Below are 12,085 nucleotides of genomic sequence, written 5' to 3'. Positions count from 1 at the left end.
TATTGATTTGTTATGAGTTCTAAGAGGACGCTACACACCCCTAATTTTTCTGTGAAAAATGGTTTTGCAGGGACAAGAATGTGAAGGCGGTATTTTTAGTAACCGTATATAATTTTTACAATGGATAGAGAAGAACTCTATCTAGTATGGGGTAACGTTTTTGGTTTTTTGATAACTTAAGCACAATCAAAATTATTCTAGAAGATTCGTTTGTTTCTCTTCTTTCATTTATTTATAAAAAAGTATTAAGTATAGAAATAAAAAAAATGAAAACGTTCCCCCACAGATAAAGTTTTTTTTCATACATTGTGAACATATGTTATCTTGGCCTGGTCGCATACTTGTCCCGGGCAAAGCAGTTTTGATGGAAAAAAAATTGTAATTTATCTTATAGTCGTAACTATGATAGTTTGACAATAAAAAAAAATGGCAATCAATAAACTATCCTCGTTGCTGTTTTAATAAGTACTGTATACTATAATATAGTTCAAGGTCAACATTAAGATTTTGTGAAAAATCGCCTCTTTACTTAACTCTATAGAAATGGGCCGAGTGACGTCCTCTTAATGTTAGTCGATTCGGTTTTTTTTTTGGTTAATTATCACATACGTTTTGTGCGTTTACAGCTGCTCAGTTGCCAAGAAGGGCATCCGCTTATGATGTATACCAAAACCGCTTGGATCAGGGCTCGTTGCCATCAAGTCGGAGGTCTAGTTTCCGAGTACAGCCCGACGACGACGGCGGCAGTAGCGTGCAGCAGCAAAAAGGTAACGTGGCCTGTAATAATTCTATAGCGTTATCATAATAATATTGCAAACGACTTTTGGCAGAGGTATGTCAAGTGTGTGCAGAGTGATGAGAGTGAAGTGAGAGACACAGTGTCGTCGTAGAGAATGACTTTACCGTGATTATTGGACTTATGCAAATGTGCCGGATAATATAAGCCCCGTAACTTTTCTGTGCACAAAACATGCCAGACCCTTTTCAACGTTGCTAATTACATCGACTTACTCGATGAGATGGCGTTATGATCGTATAATAATAATATGAACATAATAAAAGTGCATATTTGAATTTCAACGACACGTTGTATAAATGCGGCCATCGTGTAAGGATTAAAAATGTAATGTTGGCAAACGTTCAATTAACACCCCGAAACCTGTTGTAATAAAAAAAATACAACCGCAATTATTTGTTCAGTTTTTTATTTAATCTAATAGTAAGTACCAAAAGTAATTGTGTAATGCTAAGAAAAATGTGTTGATCGATTTATTTAATACCCAAACCAAGTTCAAATGGAAAGTCATAGTAACATCATCAACTATAAATAGGGTACTTAGTTGAAATATGCATGTGTATATAGTAACTACAAGTTTAGGACGATCACTACAAGACAATATTAAAATACCGTAACTTTGGTACAAGACCCAACGCTTACACGTCCTGATCACACTATATTTCTGAAAATCTGGTTTTCGGTTACTCTACTGACCAAACAATGGAACGCAATCACGCTCTTCTTGTTATTCTTATTATTTAGATACATGTAGGGTGCCTAACAATTTTGACCCTAGTTTCAAAGTTTATCCGGCTAACTCGCATAATCGGCCAGTAAACTATAAATAAACAAATCCCAACGTGAAATTTAGGCTTTTAGTCACGACTTTTCAATTAGCCGGGTACTCTCGTGTTTAAGGTTTAAAACAACTTTTTATATTTTTGACCCGTTCCTTTTCATTGTCTGTTGCATGGAAAATAATGATAAATTATTTTGTGCGCGTCATAAAATAAAGGAAATTGTTGCGAAATTAAAAGCAAAACCATATTATGTTTCATATATATTATATTTCACCAATTTATTTTAGCGTCACTATTATTTTTATAATTATATGGAAATATTCTAATAAATACACACAGGAATTCGACTAAAATAAAAAAAATTATACTTAATAATAGAGTGTAGGCTGTCAAATACTTATTACATTGTGTCTTGAACTAAAATATATTATACTCGATATCATATTGTAATGCGATCCATGCTAAACAACAGGGTTGTTTTTCTTAGGGGCCAAAAATCAGGTTTCGGGTACAAGTATAGCGATTTTTTTTTTGTTCTTTAAATTAAAGGCTAACGCCAAGTCGTTGTTGACAGGTGACGAGACTTTTAATGCAATACAAAGTTAAAACAAAACTCAGCTCTACATTGCAGCAAAAAAAAAAATTATTATATAATACAAAAGTTTGAGTTAATATAAATGGTTAAACAAAAAAGAAATAACAAGTTTTCCAATATACTTTCATCAGAATATCATTAGAGCTTCAAATGTACATTAAAACCGTTCACAGTTTATATTTTATAAATGCCTACATTTAAAGAGTTCAATGAAAAATAATCGATTCCATTATTGTAATTTTTTCAAGAATATTTTATAGTTTTAGAGAGTGACTAAAAAAAATAAAATAATTATAAATATATTAAAGCAAGTAAATTTTTCTTAGTAAAATTTAGTTTCATAATATTTTCTAAGATTATAATAACTCCTCCCTTCGTTTGTATTTTAGTAAAAATACTACAAGAATGAAATTTAGACAAATATTTATAAATAGGTGTATTTGTTTTTATAAAAATAAAATTAACTAGTAATAATGGTGGGTATTTGGAGATAATAATATTTTAATCGTTTTCCTAAAGAATAAGTTTTGAAATGACTAATCAACTGTTTGTACTTGAGTAAAATATAATGCTTTTCTTTTGTGGGTCGAAAATGAAAAAAACTTGTGTACATAATATTTTTTTTACATTCACATTTTGTTGTTACGCTTGCTTTTTAGAAAAAAAATATAGGAAGGCCGTTTAATTTTAGGCTTCACTAGACTTCTCACGCTTCATCGCACATCAAGTCGTATTGGTTTCGTAAGCGTATTGATCCGATATATTTTATTATGAAAATTGAGTGGTTTTTTTTTTATTTTAACGTCTGGTTCTGGTTGTATATATTGTACATAATTATAATATGCAAAATACAATATGAGGTACTCGAGCAAGTAATTCTTTGGATAAAGTATCATATTGTTGTTGAAAGTTAAATATCTTTTTATTTAAACGTTGTATACAAAGTTACATGCGTTTATTCGGACGTTGAATTAATATTGTACAGTTAGTAATAAAAGGAAATGTAATGTAACACTCATGAAAAAATATTGTATCAAAAATATTTAGCGAACCCGACAAACGTTTTGCTTGAAATACGTTGTGTTTTCATTTATTACAGAACTGCCTCAAACCCTTTGCGACGAAGATTGGAGACCTCGAAGACGTGGTTCGCAGTTGTAAGTAACTGCTCTGTTCTGAGTTTATGCGCAACGATAATCACTAATTAATATTATTATTAAACTCAACTATATGATAAACCAACGTGTTGTTCCACAGACCGGACATCAGTGGTTTGAGGTCGGCCGTTGAATCTAGGAGTGGAGGCCGCAATTCTTTTTCCGGTCGAAGTGTCGCCGACGGTCAACAGACACAACAGCAGTCCCAGCAAGTCCAACAGCCGGTAACAGTTAGCCAAGAACAAGATCAGAACGACACAATGCGCAGACAAACATCTGTGGCAGGCGAAGACATAAAGATAGTCATACACGACGTCGACTTCGATCCAAACATGATGGGTAAGTATGGGAAACTACTTTTTTGGACTCTAGTGTAGAAACCAGTAAAATATGCTATACATCTATTCCTCGAAAAGCAACTGTTGTATTAAATTGGGGTCTTGATATTGCATAAACAACAATATTATATGTTATATCCAATGAATACATGTATCTATACGGTTTTGTTAATAGGTGCTCGTTCTGGTTCCAAGCGTAAAGTGATATTGAAACGAGATTTGACGGACAAAGCCCACCGAAGTAAGATATAAATATTTGCTATTTACCTAATAAAATATGTAATTTAATGTAGACGAGCTTTAGTAACGAAACATGGACCTTACAAAATTGGCAAATAATTAAATAAATTGTGTATACTTGATTCCAAGTTTATGGTATTTAAATTCTAAAACTGAGCTCGAAAAAAAAACAATAAAGAAAAAATGTCCACCCCTTCTAAAGGAAAGGGTTTATGACACATTTTTTTTTTGTTCTTCTTCTTTTATCAATGGTACATTATCTAACGAATATTCCATTCACATTTAGTACTAATAAAATGAATAGCAAGTCGTATAATATTTCAATTGATGAATATATAAATTTAGTGGGTGCTCTTGTGATCGATTTTGAAAGGGCCTTTTCCGTGACCTTTTTACATTTTTAACCCAATAAAGTACCTTTCAAGTACGATTTCTGATCTATAGAGTTACTCTATGAAAAAATCTATGCAGTGTCCCAGAAAATATCGTTAGTTCACTAAAAAAGTACATAAACACACATCAATGTTACGCATCGAAGCTAAAAAAAAATAAAGAATTGAAAGGCAATTGTATTCATCATTATTGCATGGATCAAAATTAACTACTTAATTTGTTTTCTTTAAACAATTTTCTAACCATCTAATTTTAACTTTAAATTAATTTTGAACCGGTAGAAACACTTAATTTAACGTTTACTAAGAGACAACAATATTAAAATGTGTTAAAATAATTGTTTGTGAAAAAAAACTTGTAAGGGAAACTCTTTACACTCTATGAACTTGAACAACAATGTACTTGCTTTCGGCTTAATTGAGTGTCCAATTAAATCAAGTACCAAAATGAAAGAAATTACCCTTATTTTTTGCATACTTATTATGCACATTATTAATGGTTGTTAATTTTTATTTTTGTAGTGTACTTTGCAGTATGAATGTGTAACTTACAGTCAGTGTAACGATTAAAAATTAAAATCATAATTAATTAACCAGTCGATATTTTTAACTACCAAAATGACAATTAGGCTTTACTGGATTTTCCAGTATGATAATATTGTAGTATTGGTTTATCGTCGACACTGTTAATTATTCAAATAATCTTCTAAGTAAAAATCTTACCGACTTGATATTTTTGAGGTCAAGTCTTGCATTCTTACTATAACATCGTGACTTATCTACCTTTTCGCTTGTGAGTCATTGACACGAAAATGGACATTTTTTCGTTTACACTTTACAGTACTTAATGAACAACTGATGTTCTACGTAACTTAAAAATGTCGACAGTAATTTTTTTAATAAATGTAACCATAATGTACCTAAAACGCAAGTTTATTGAAAATAGAAATGTGCATTTAAAGGTTTGTCAATTGACATAAATAGACTCACAACAGGATAATTAATATACAGCATAATATCAAACGAATATATAGTTTACTGTTTCTTAAAGTTTTTTAATGTACAAAGTATAAATACTTATGTCATTTCACTTCGAATTTATTAATAAACTGAGTTCACGGTTAGAATTTAAAATTGAATAACAAATGAATAATACTTATTTATAGAAATTGTATTTGGCGGCAAAAGGAAAAATCAGTTAAAGAAATATATTTTTTTAGTAATATTGCAAACTAAATTTATATAATAATTCTATATAAATATGAAATTGATTTTTTGCCATAACATTGACACACGGGTACACAGTTTATGTTTGATCTATACTTCAGTATGCAATAAATATATTGAAAAATAAATAATTGAGTGCTAAATAAAAAGTGCATTTAAATAAAATTATATTACTAGAGAATACTTTCTTCTGTGATGAAAAAAGTTAATTATTTTTAACTGGTTGTATTCGCTCAGTTAGTCTTAGTATGGCACAAAATTCGTCAACTATTACACTTTTATTAAAATATTTTAATATATTTTTATTGATAGATATTTAGACGTACCTACTTTATTTGTGTGTTTGTGATATGTATATGAGGCTGAGGCGGTGTTGTTTAATGATAGTTACAAATAAACACTTAACTAATGTTATTACAAAAAAGTTTTCTCTTGGAGTAAAATGGGCTATTATACAAATTCAATAGGTGGCAATTTTTTAATAGGCGTAGCTATTTTTATGGATATTTAATATAATAATGAGTTATAATAAGTTCAAGTACTCTTAATATTTTATTTTATTTCCTATTATTTTGAATGAAAACTATATTATAATATACCTGTTATCATAAAAGAATTGGTGTTATTTAAAATGTATTATTTATTATTTTCAATCATAAAATGTTTAATATATTATTAATTTCTTTTTTGTTTTTGACAAAAGTCAAAATATAGATATAAAAATAATAATAAAATTAAAACAGAATCGACTCGATGACACTTAAGTAATCATAGTAATGCTAGCGACCCACGGTTGTGTTCTTTATTTATTATTTATAATAACTAAATTATTTATACTGCAGCTGACACTATGCAAGGCTCGGGTACCTAAGGTCCTTCATTTACGCCTTTATAAAATTATCGTTAATACACATTTTAAATAATTCTCTGAATACATTATAATGTTATTGATTTTACTTCAACTTTTTGATTGAAGTTATTTTGTCATTGCGTAAAAAGTGTTTTATCAACTCGAATTAGTCAAAAAAGTATTTGGAGGAGAACCACTGATCTTGGCAAGTTTTTATGTTTACCAGTTCAGTGTAGTCTGAGTCATCCTTTCCAACAGGACACGTGGACGCCATTGTTATTACAACACTTGGCCCCACAAGGGTAGAGTTTAGGATACTAAAACACTTTAAAACTTAAAATCGGTTGCTTTTAAAAACACATACATTTATTTTTTAATGAGAGATTTGTAGAAGTAAAATTAAATATAACACTAATTTTAAGTTTTAAGGTTTTTAGAACAACAAGCACCCCGCCCAAAAAAGTCTCCAACCATGTTAATGCGGTTTCAAGAACGACCCGGGTATTTGGTTGGCTGCTATTTACGGTTTTGGCGCTGTGAGACAACACTTTTTCACTGTACAGACTCCTTGATCGAGTGTTGTTTTACGTTGTTGACATTATTTTGGTCCTTTGCTGGGCTGTTTCAAACTTTATAGCCTTACATAACAAGGCTAAGATTTTTACGGTAGACGAAGCGGTGCATCGATGGCAATTTCGATTATATAAAATCCAGGTCATTATAAATGAAATTATACGTTAATTGGCGTGAAATCGATACACTTCTGGTGAAAATACTCTCAAGATCAGACTGCGGTAAACTTTGGCGTGTAGCACGGTTAAATTATTAATGTTAACTGTGACATAGTGTACGGGTAATGTAATATTATTATGATAAAACTGTAGGTCATTAGGAAAAAAAAAACAATCCAGCGCCGACTATTCTGTCAGAATAAGGTTGAAAATAAAAAAAAATGTATTTTTATATTATATATCACATACCCTCGGTGGTCGGAGATCGGGTCTTCTCACGCAATCTCGTTTTCAGTTTCGCCCTACAATTGAATTTATGGTATTGTTATAGTCAGCTGAATAAAACAATGGGGTGGGTATTATTTTTAAGCTAAAAATCGCACAAATGCCGGCAGAAAGTGGTAAAACACATCAACAGCAGTATTTTATGATTCTCTCTGTGCCTACGAGGCTTGTAAAAAACAAATAATTTCTAATTTATCGTAGCAGGTATTTAAAATGAATAATATCATTAAGTTCAATTTCATATAAAACGCTACTTTGATGAATCGCTTATGACTTTTTTTTTTCATAATCCCAGAATTAGATACTACTTTTAAAATGTCTTCCACCCGAAAAAATCCGGATTAACTTGCAGTTCCTGGGCGCGTATAATATTATAGTATAATAGTATAGAACTACTTAAGCTGACTACCCACAAAGACCGGTCGGAAAACGCTAATCTACGTTAAATGACTTACTCAGCATGCCGTTTTATGTTTAAAATGTTATTTTACAAGCCATGCCGGAACTACTTTTTTTCCCCCCATCAAATATTTGCACATACCTGATACCGACACTAATTATGCAGTCATATGTGTATTGTTTAAGTAAATATACACACATAACTAATCACACAAAAAACCATAGCAATTAATTTAATATTGCGTCATTCATGAAATACACCCAAAAACAACGGACAATTTCTAGATTTCTCGATAAACTAAAAAGTGTAAATGCGCACTTGCTAAGTTGAAAATTCGTATCATAGTATCTAGTGGAGAAGATAATATTGTTTTACCCTAACTTATGTTCGAAACGAACCTTAATGTCGTTTTAGTCACTCCCATCTCTTTTTAACCGTAAACCCACAATGTATCAAGTCTGTAAATACGCATTTTAGTCACTATAATTTATACATAAAATAAATAACAACGGAGGTACAATGCAAAAATAGATAAACCTAGAAACATTGAAAAAGCACTAAGGAAACCCAATAATGCTCTATTTTACAAAAATATAAATTTATCAAATAAAATGTTTATTGTATAATTTAAAATAAATCTACTATACAAAACTAACCTAACAAATAACATAAGCTACCAATGTCTTCAAAATGTAAAAAAAATTAACGACCGGACGGATTAAAACAAAATTAGTTAATTAGTCGTTTCTTGATAGTCGTGTCCTTTTAAATTAATTTTAATTTTAACTAAAATAATTATATTTAATACACGCGAATAATATGTGAATGCGTTTTTTATGATTTTACAAAACAATATACATATTTTCACACAGGAATGTATACTATTGTTGTACTATATTATTATATGGTATAGTAATGTCTCGCTATTTCCCATGCATATAACACATTGCTGACACTTTGACCTACATTCTTATTATTAAAATAGCAATACGCATTGGCATATGACTCCGTTTAAGTGCATTTACTACCTATTTGAGTTGGCGTTCTCAATATGAACGTTTTTCGCGCAATAAAACAATATGGTAAACATTCCATTCACTAAGATATCGTTGACATTTTTTCAATACACCAAAAGCTTTTATAAAATGCACTCTTTCACAGTCTCCGGTCGAATATGTGTTCTTATGTATTAGGTTGGCTTGAGCGTGCGTACAAGTTCGTTCTTGCTCTAGACAGCCTATTATATTTTATTCAGTGTCAAGTCTCACGTACGTCCGTTATTAATATTTAATTTTTTTTTTTGGTTTTATAAACATTTTTAAAATCTTAATTTTGATATATGTTTAAATATTTTTTTAATATTTAATAATTTTATACGTTTATTGTTGGAATAAATATAAATAACAATGACATAGTAAAAAGTCTGAAATTAACAGTTCAATTACATGAGACGTATTCAGTTATTTAAATGACGGCTCTCTCTTTAGACGACCAAAGACGTTCTCCGGCCAACGAACTCGATGAATACGACAATTATTCCTAACCACTTGTTTAAGAATGCTGTTGGGAGTTTTGGAAAACTCTCTTTAAAAAAAAAAAATGATTAGCGTAAATTATATTATTTGCCATTTTTGCTAGTAGAGGACTAAAGTATTTTTTCTTTAATTAAGTAAAATAAAAAACCAGGAGAGTTCGGTCGATGGTTCTTTATAAACGTCGATGTTTAAATATATATTTTAAACAAAATATATTTAAAGTAATTAGAATTGTAAATGTTAACATTTCCTACAACTATAATCGAAATATTGGAAATTAATATAATTTAGTTTAGCACATATAGGTATAGCTATATTAGTAGCTGTAGTTTGTACAATTACAGATAGAAATAGATTCCATTTGCGAATAATGTCAAAAACTTTTATTGAAAAAAATGTGCTAGTACTCTTTTGGTTCTCATCCTTTCCTTCTATTATTTATCAGCATTTATCCGGATGAACTTATAAGTACCATTTTCTCCTTAAAAAGTATCATGGATACAATAATGAAAAACGTTAAAACATTGAAAAAAATATACAGCTGTATATTAACTTAATGCAGTACAACATTACAGATAGGTGTCAAAATGTAAACATGCATTGGGTGGGTGTACCATCCATCATACAAATTGAATGCGTCACTGGGTGTAACGTAGAGTAATTGAATTATATAAATACTTTTAGAAAAACAACATACATTAATATAGTGTGTATTTATTATTGTTATACATAAATGAATAAATAAAGATACATCTATGATTTAAAAAAAACGAATCCTCATTATAAAAATATTAAATAATTAAGAAAAACAATAGCTGTAATTTGGATATTTACTAAGGTGCCACGACTTATAAAAAAAAATAATCGTAAATGTAACCGTTAACATCTTTCCGTTGTTTTTTTAAGTTAAAATAGTTTTTTTTTCACTCATATTTTTAGGTAACAAATCATTACCACATTTAGATTTTATCGAAACGCTTTTTGTGTTGTTTTCGTGTTATTTTTATCATTATTATCATTTTTGTTTTTAGCCAGGGGATTCGGCATGAGAGTAGTGGGCGGCAAAATCGGGCCAGACGGACAAATGTTCGCATCGATTGTGTGGACCGTTCCCGGAGGTCCTGCCGAAAAATCCGGTCTGCAACAAGGAGATAAGGTAAAAAAATATAAAAAATAGCACTTTTTTAACTGTTTACAGGTAAAAAACCAAACACTATACGCTCATTACCTTTGTGTCGCCCCTTTTATTATTTTACAGGTTCTGGAATGGGCAGGCATACCTTTGGCGAACCGGAGCTTCGAGGAAGTGTGTGCCATCATAGACCGTTCTGGCGACGTGGTAGAGCTACTAGTCGAACAAGGATACGAACTGTGAGTGGATACAGTCATATTTTTTAATTTTTTAATATAATAGAAACAATAAAATATTTTTCACGTAAGTTATCTACCTCATTTGGATTAATTTCGGATATATACACGTCAATAGTATAAGGCCGACGTTTCGTATGGTCACGGCAGCTGAACAGTCGAGACCATTATTACCCTTGAAGATGGACTCTGCAAAGAGTCTGAAACGTCGGCCTATAACTATTGACGTGGATACATCCGAAACTAATCCAAATGATATATCAATCCACGAAAGCTTTAACACATTCATAATATTATCTACCTTTTATAAGCTGAGCTTGTGGTGAAGGCAGAGAGTAAAACAATGTTACGAAATATATTATGAATATATTATTAATTACAAACTAACATATACAGATAAAAATAGAGAAGAAGAAAAAAGATATGTATATTTGTGTTTAAGTACAAAGGCATGGAGTTATAGTAATTAGGTACAAGATAGTCCACACATTTTTTACGATAGATTTTCTAAAATAAATAACTTTAGCACTATAAGCTATATAATGTTTTCTCTTGTTCTCATATTAACATTGACCCAAAGACTAAAATTTTGTACTAACTACACTATAGTTATTTTTTTAAATAGTAATTTAATAGATAGAACATTAAAGTTCTTAAAATGTTTATTTGAAAAACATTCTAAAGAGCCCCTCCTCAGACATATCTGAACAATTTGTTTTATATTATGATACATATAAACGGTTTTGTCCATAATAACAAGTACGGTAATGTACGTTTACAGTATTATAATATTGTACAAGTCGACTGGCCGTAAGCTAGACATTCTTTAATAATCGCAACAATCATAAAACTTATTGAACATTTCCTATACGACTACTAGACTGTTAATGTATAGATTCAAATTACGAGTTCAATTAAAATATCAATATAACTTGGACATAAAAATGGCGATCGATGCGTTAATTTGTATATTTTGCAAAATTATGTGTTTTTTTTACTGTGCGCTGAGCTTTGTGCTCTTGTTTCCAGGAGGATATGCGACCTTTTGGACGAGCCCGGGCCAATGACGTCGAGAAAAAATTCCGGTGAAGCTATGGGCTTACAACTAGGTTAGCTATTATCGTATTATCAAATATTATATGCGCTTAATTGTTTTCGTTCACACGCCCGACCCGACACGTTTGCGATGAACAATAGTCAAACAAAATAGGTACGGCGCTAGTCCACCAAGTCCCCTTTTAGTAGGGGGCATTGCCCTTGTGCTGCCTTATAAAATATTATCCATGAAGAGTGCCGGGGATAAAAGGTACCTATTATAATATATTATAATAATAAATCACTTTTTCCCCATTTAATTTCCCCACAGAAGAAACGTTTAAGGACTGAAAA

At 30.6% G+C, this 12,085-nt stretch overlaps 1 protein-coding gene across 2 annotated transcripts in view; it reads left to right on the top strand.

Moving 5' to 3' along the window:
• Window positions 1-12,085, top strand: part of LOC126838872 (regulating synaptic membrane exocytosis protein 1) — a 94,519-nt gene that overhangs the window by 69,813 nt on the left and 12,621 nt on the right. For both annotated transcript variants that reach the window (XM_050573650.1, XM_050573640.1), the window contains exons 9-15: window positions 627-767; window positions 3,273-3,330; window positions 3,431-3,669; window positions 3,844-3,909; window positions 10,360-10,484; window positions 10,587-10,699; window positions 11,726-11,805. In XM_050573650.1, the coding sequence (XP_050429607.1) occupies window positions 627-767; window positions 3,273-3,330; window positions 3,431-3,669; window positions 3,844-3,909; window positions 10,360-10,484; window positions 10,587-10,699; window positions 11,726-11,805 (822 nt within the window). The remainder of the gene's footprint in view (window positions 1-626; window positions 768-3,272; window positions 3,331-3,430; window positions 3,670-3,843; window positions 3,910-10,359; window positions 10,485-10,586; window positions 10,700-11,725; window positions 11,806-12,085) is intronic.

Source organism: Adelges cooleyi, unplaced genomic scaffold (assembly GCF_023614345.1).
Source record: "Adelges cooleyi isolate 19-005CV unplaced genomic scaffold, UGA_ACOO_1.1 ACOO_flye_CR_arks_rails_tigmint_CR_PRNA_108, whole genome shotgun sequence".
NCBI lineage: Eukaryota > Metazoa > Arthropoda > Insecta > Hemiptera > Adelgidae > Adelges > Adelges cooleyi.
Note: the sequence above shows the minus strand (reverse complement) of the source record. Positions and strands in the feature narration are given on the sequence as shown.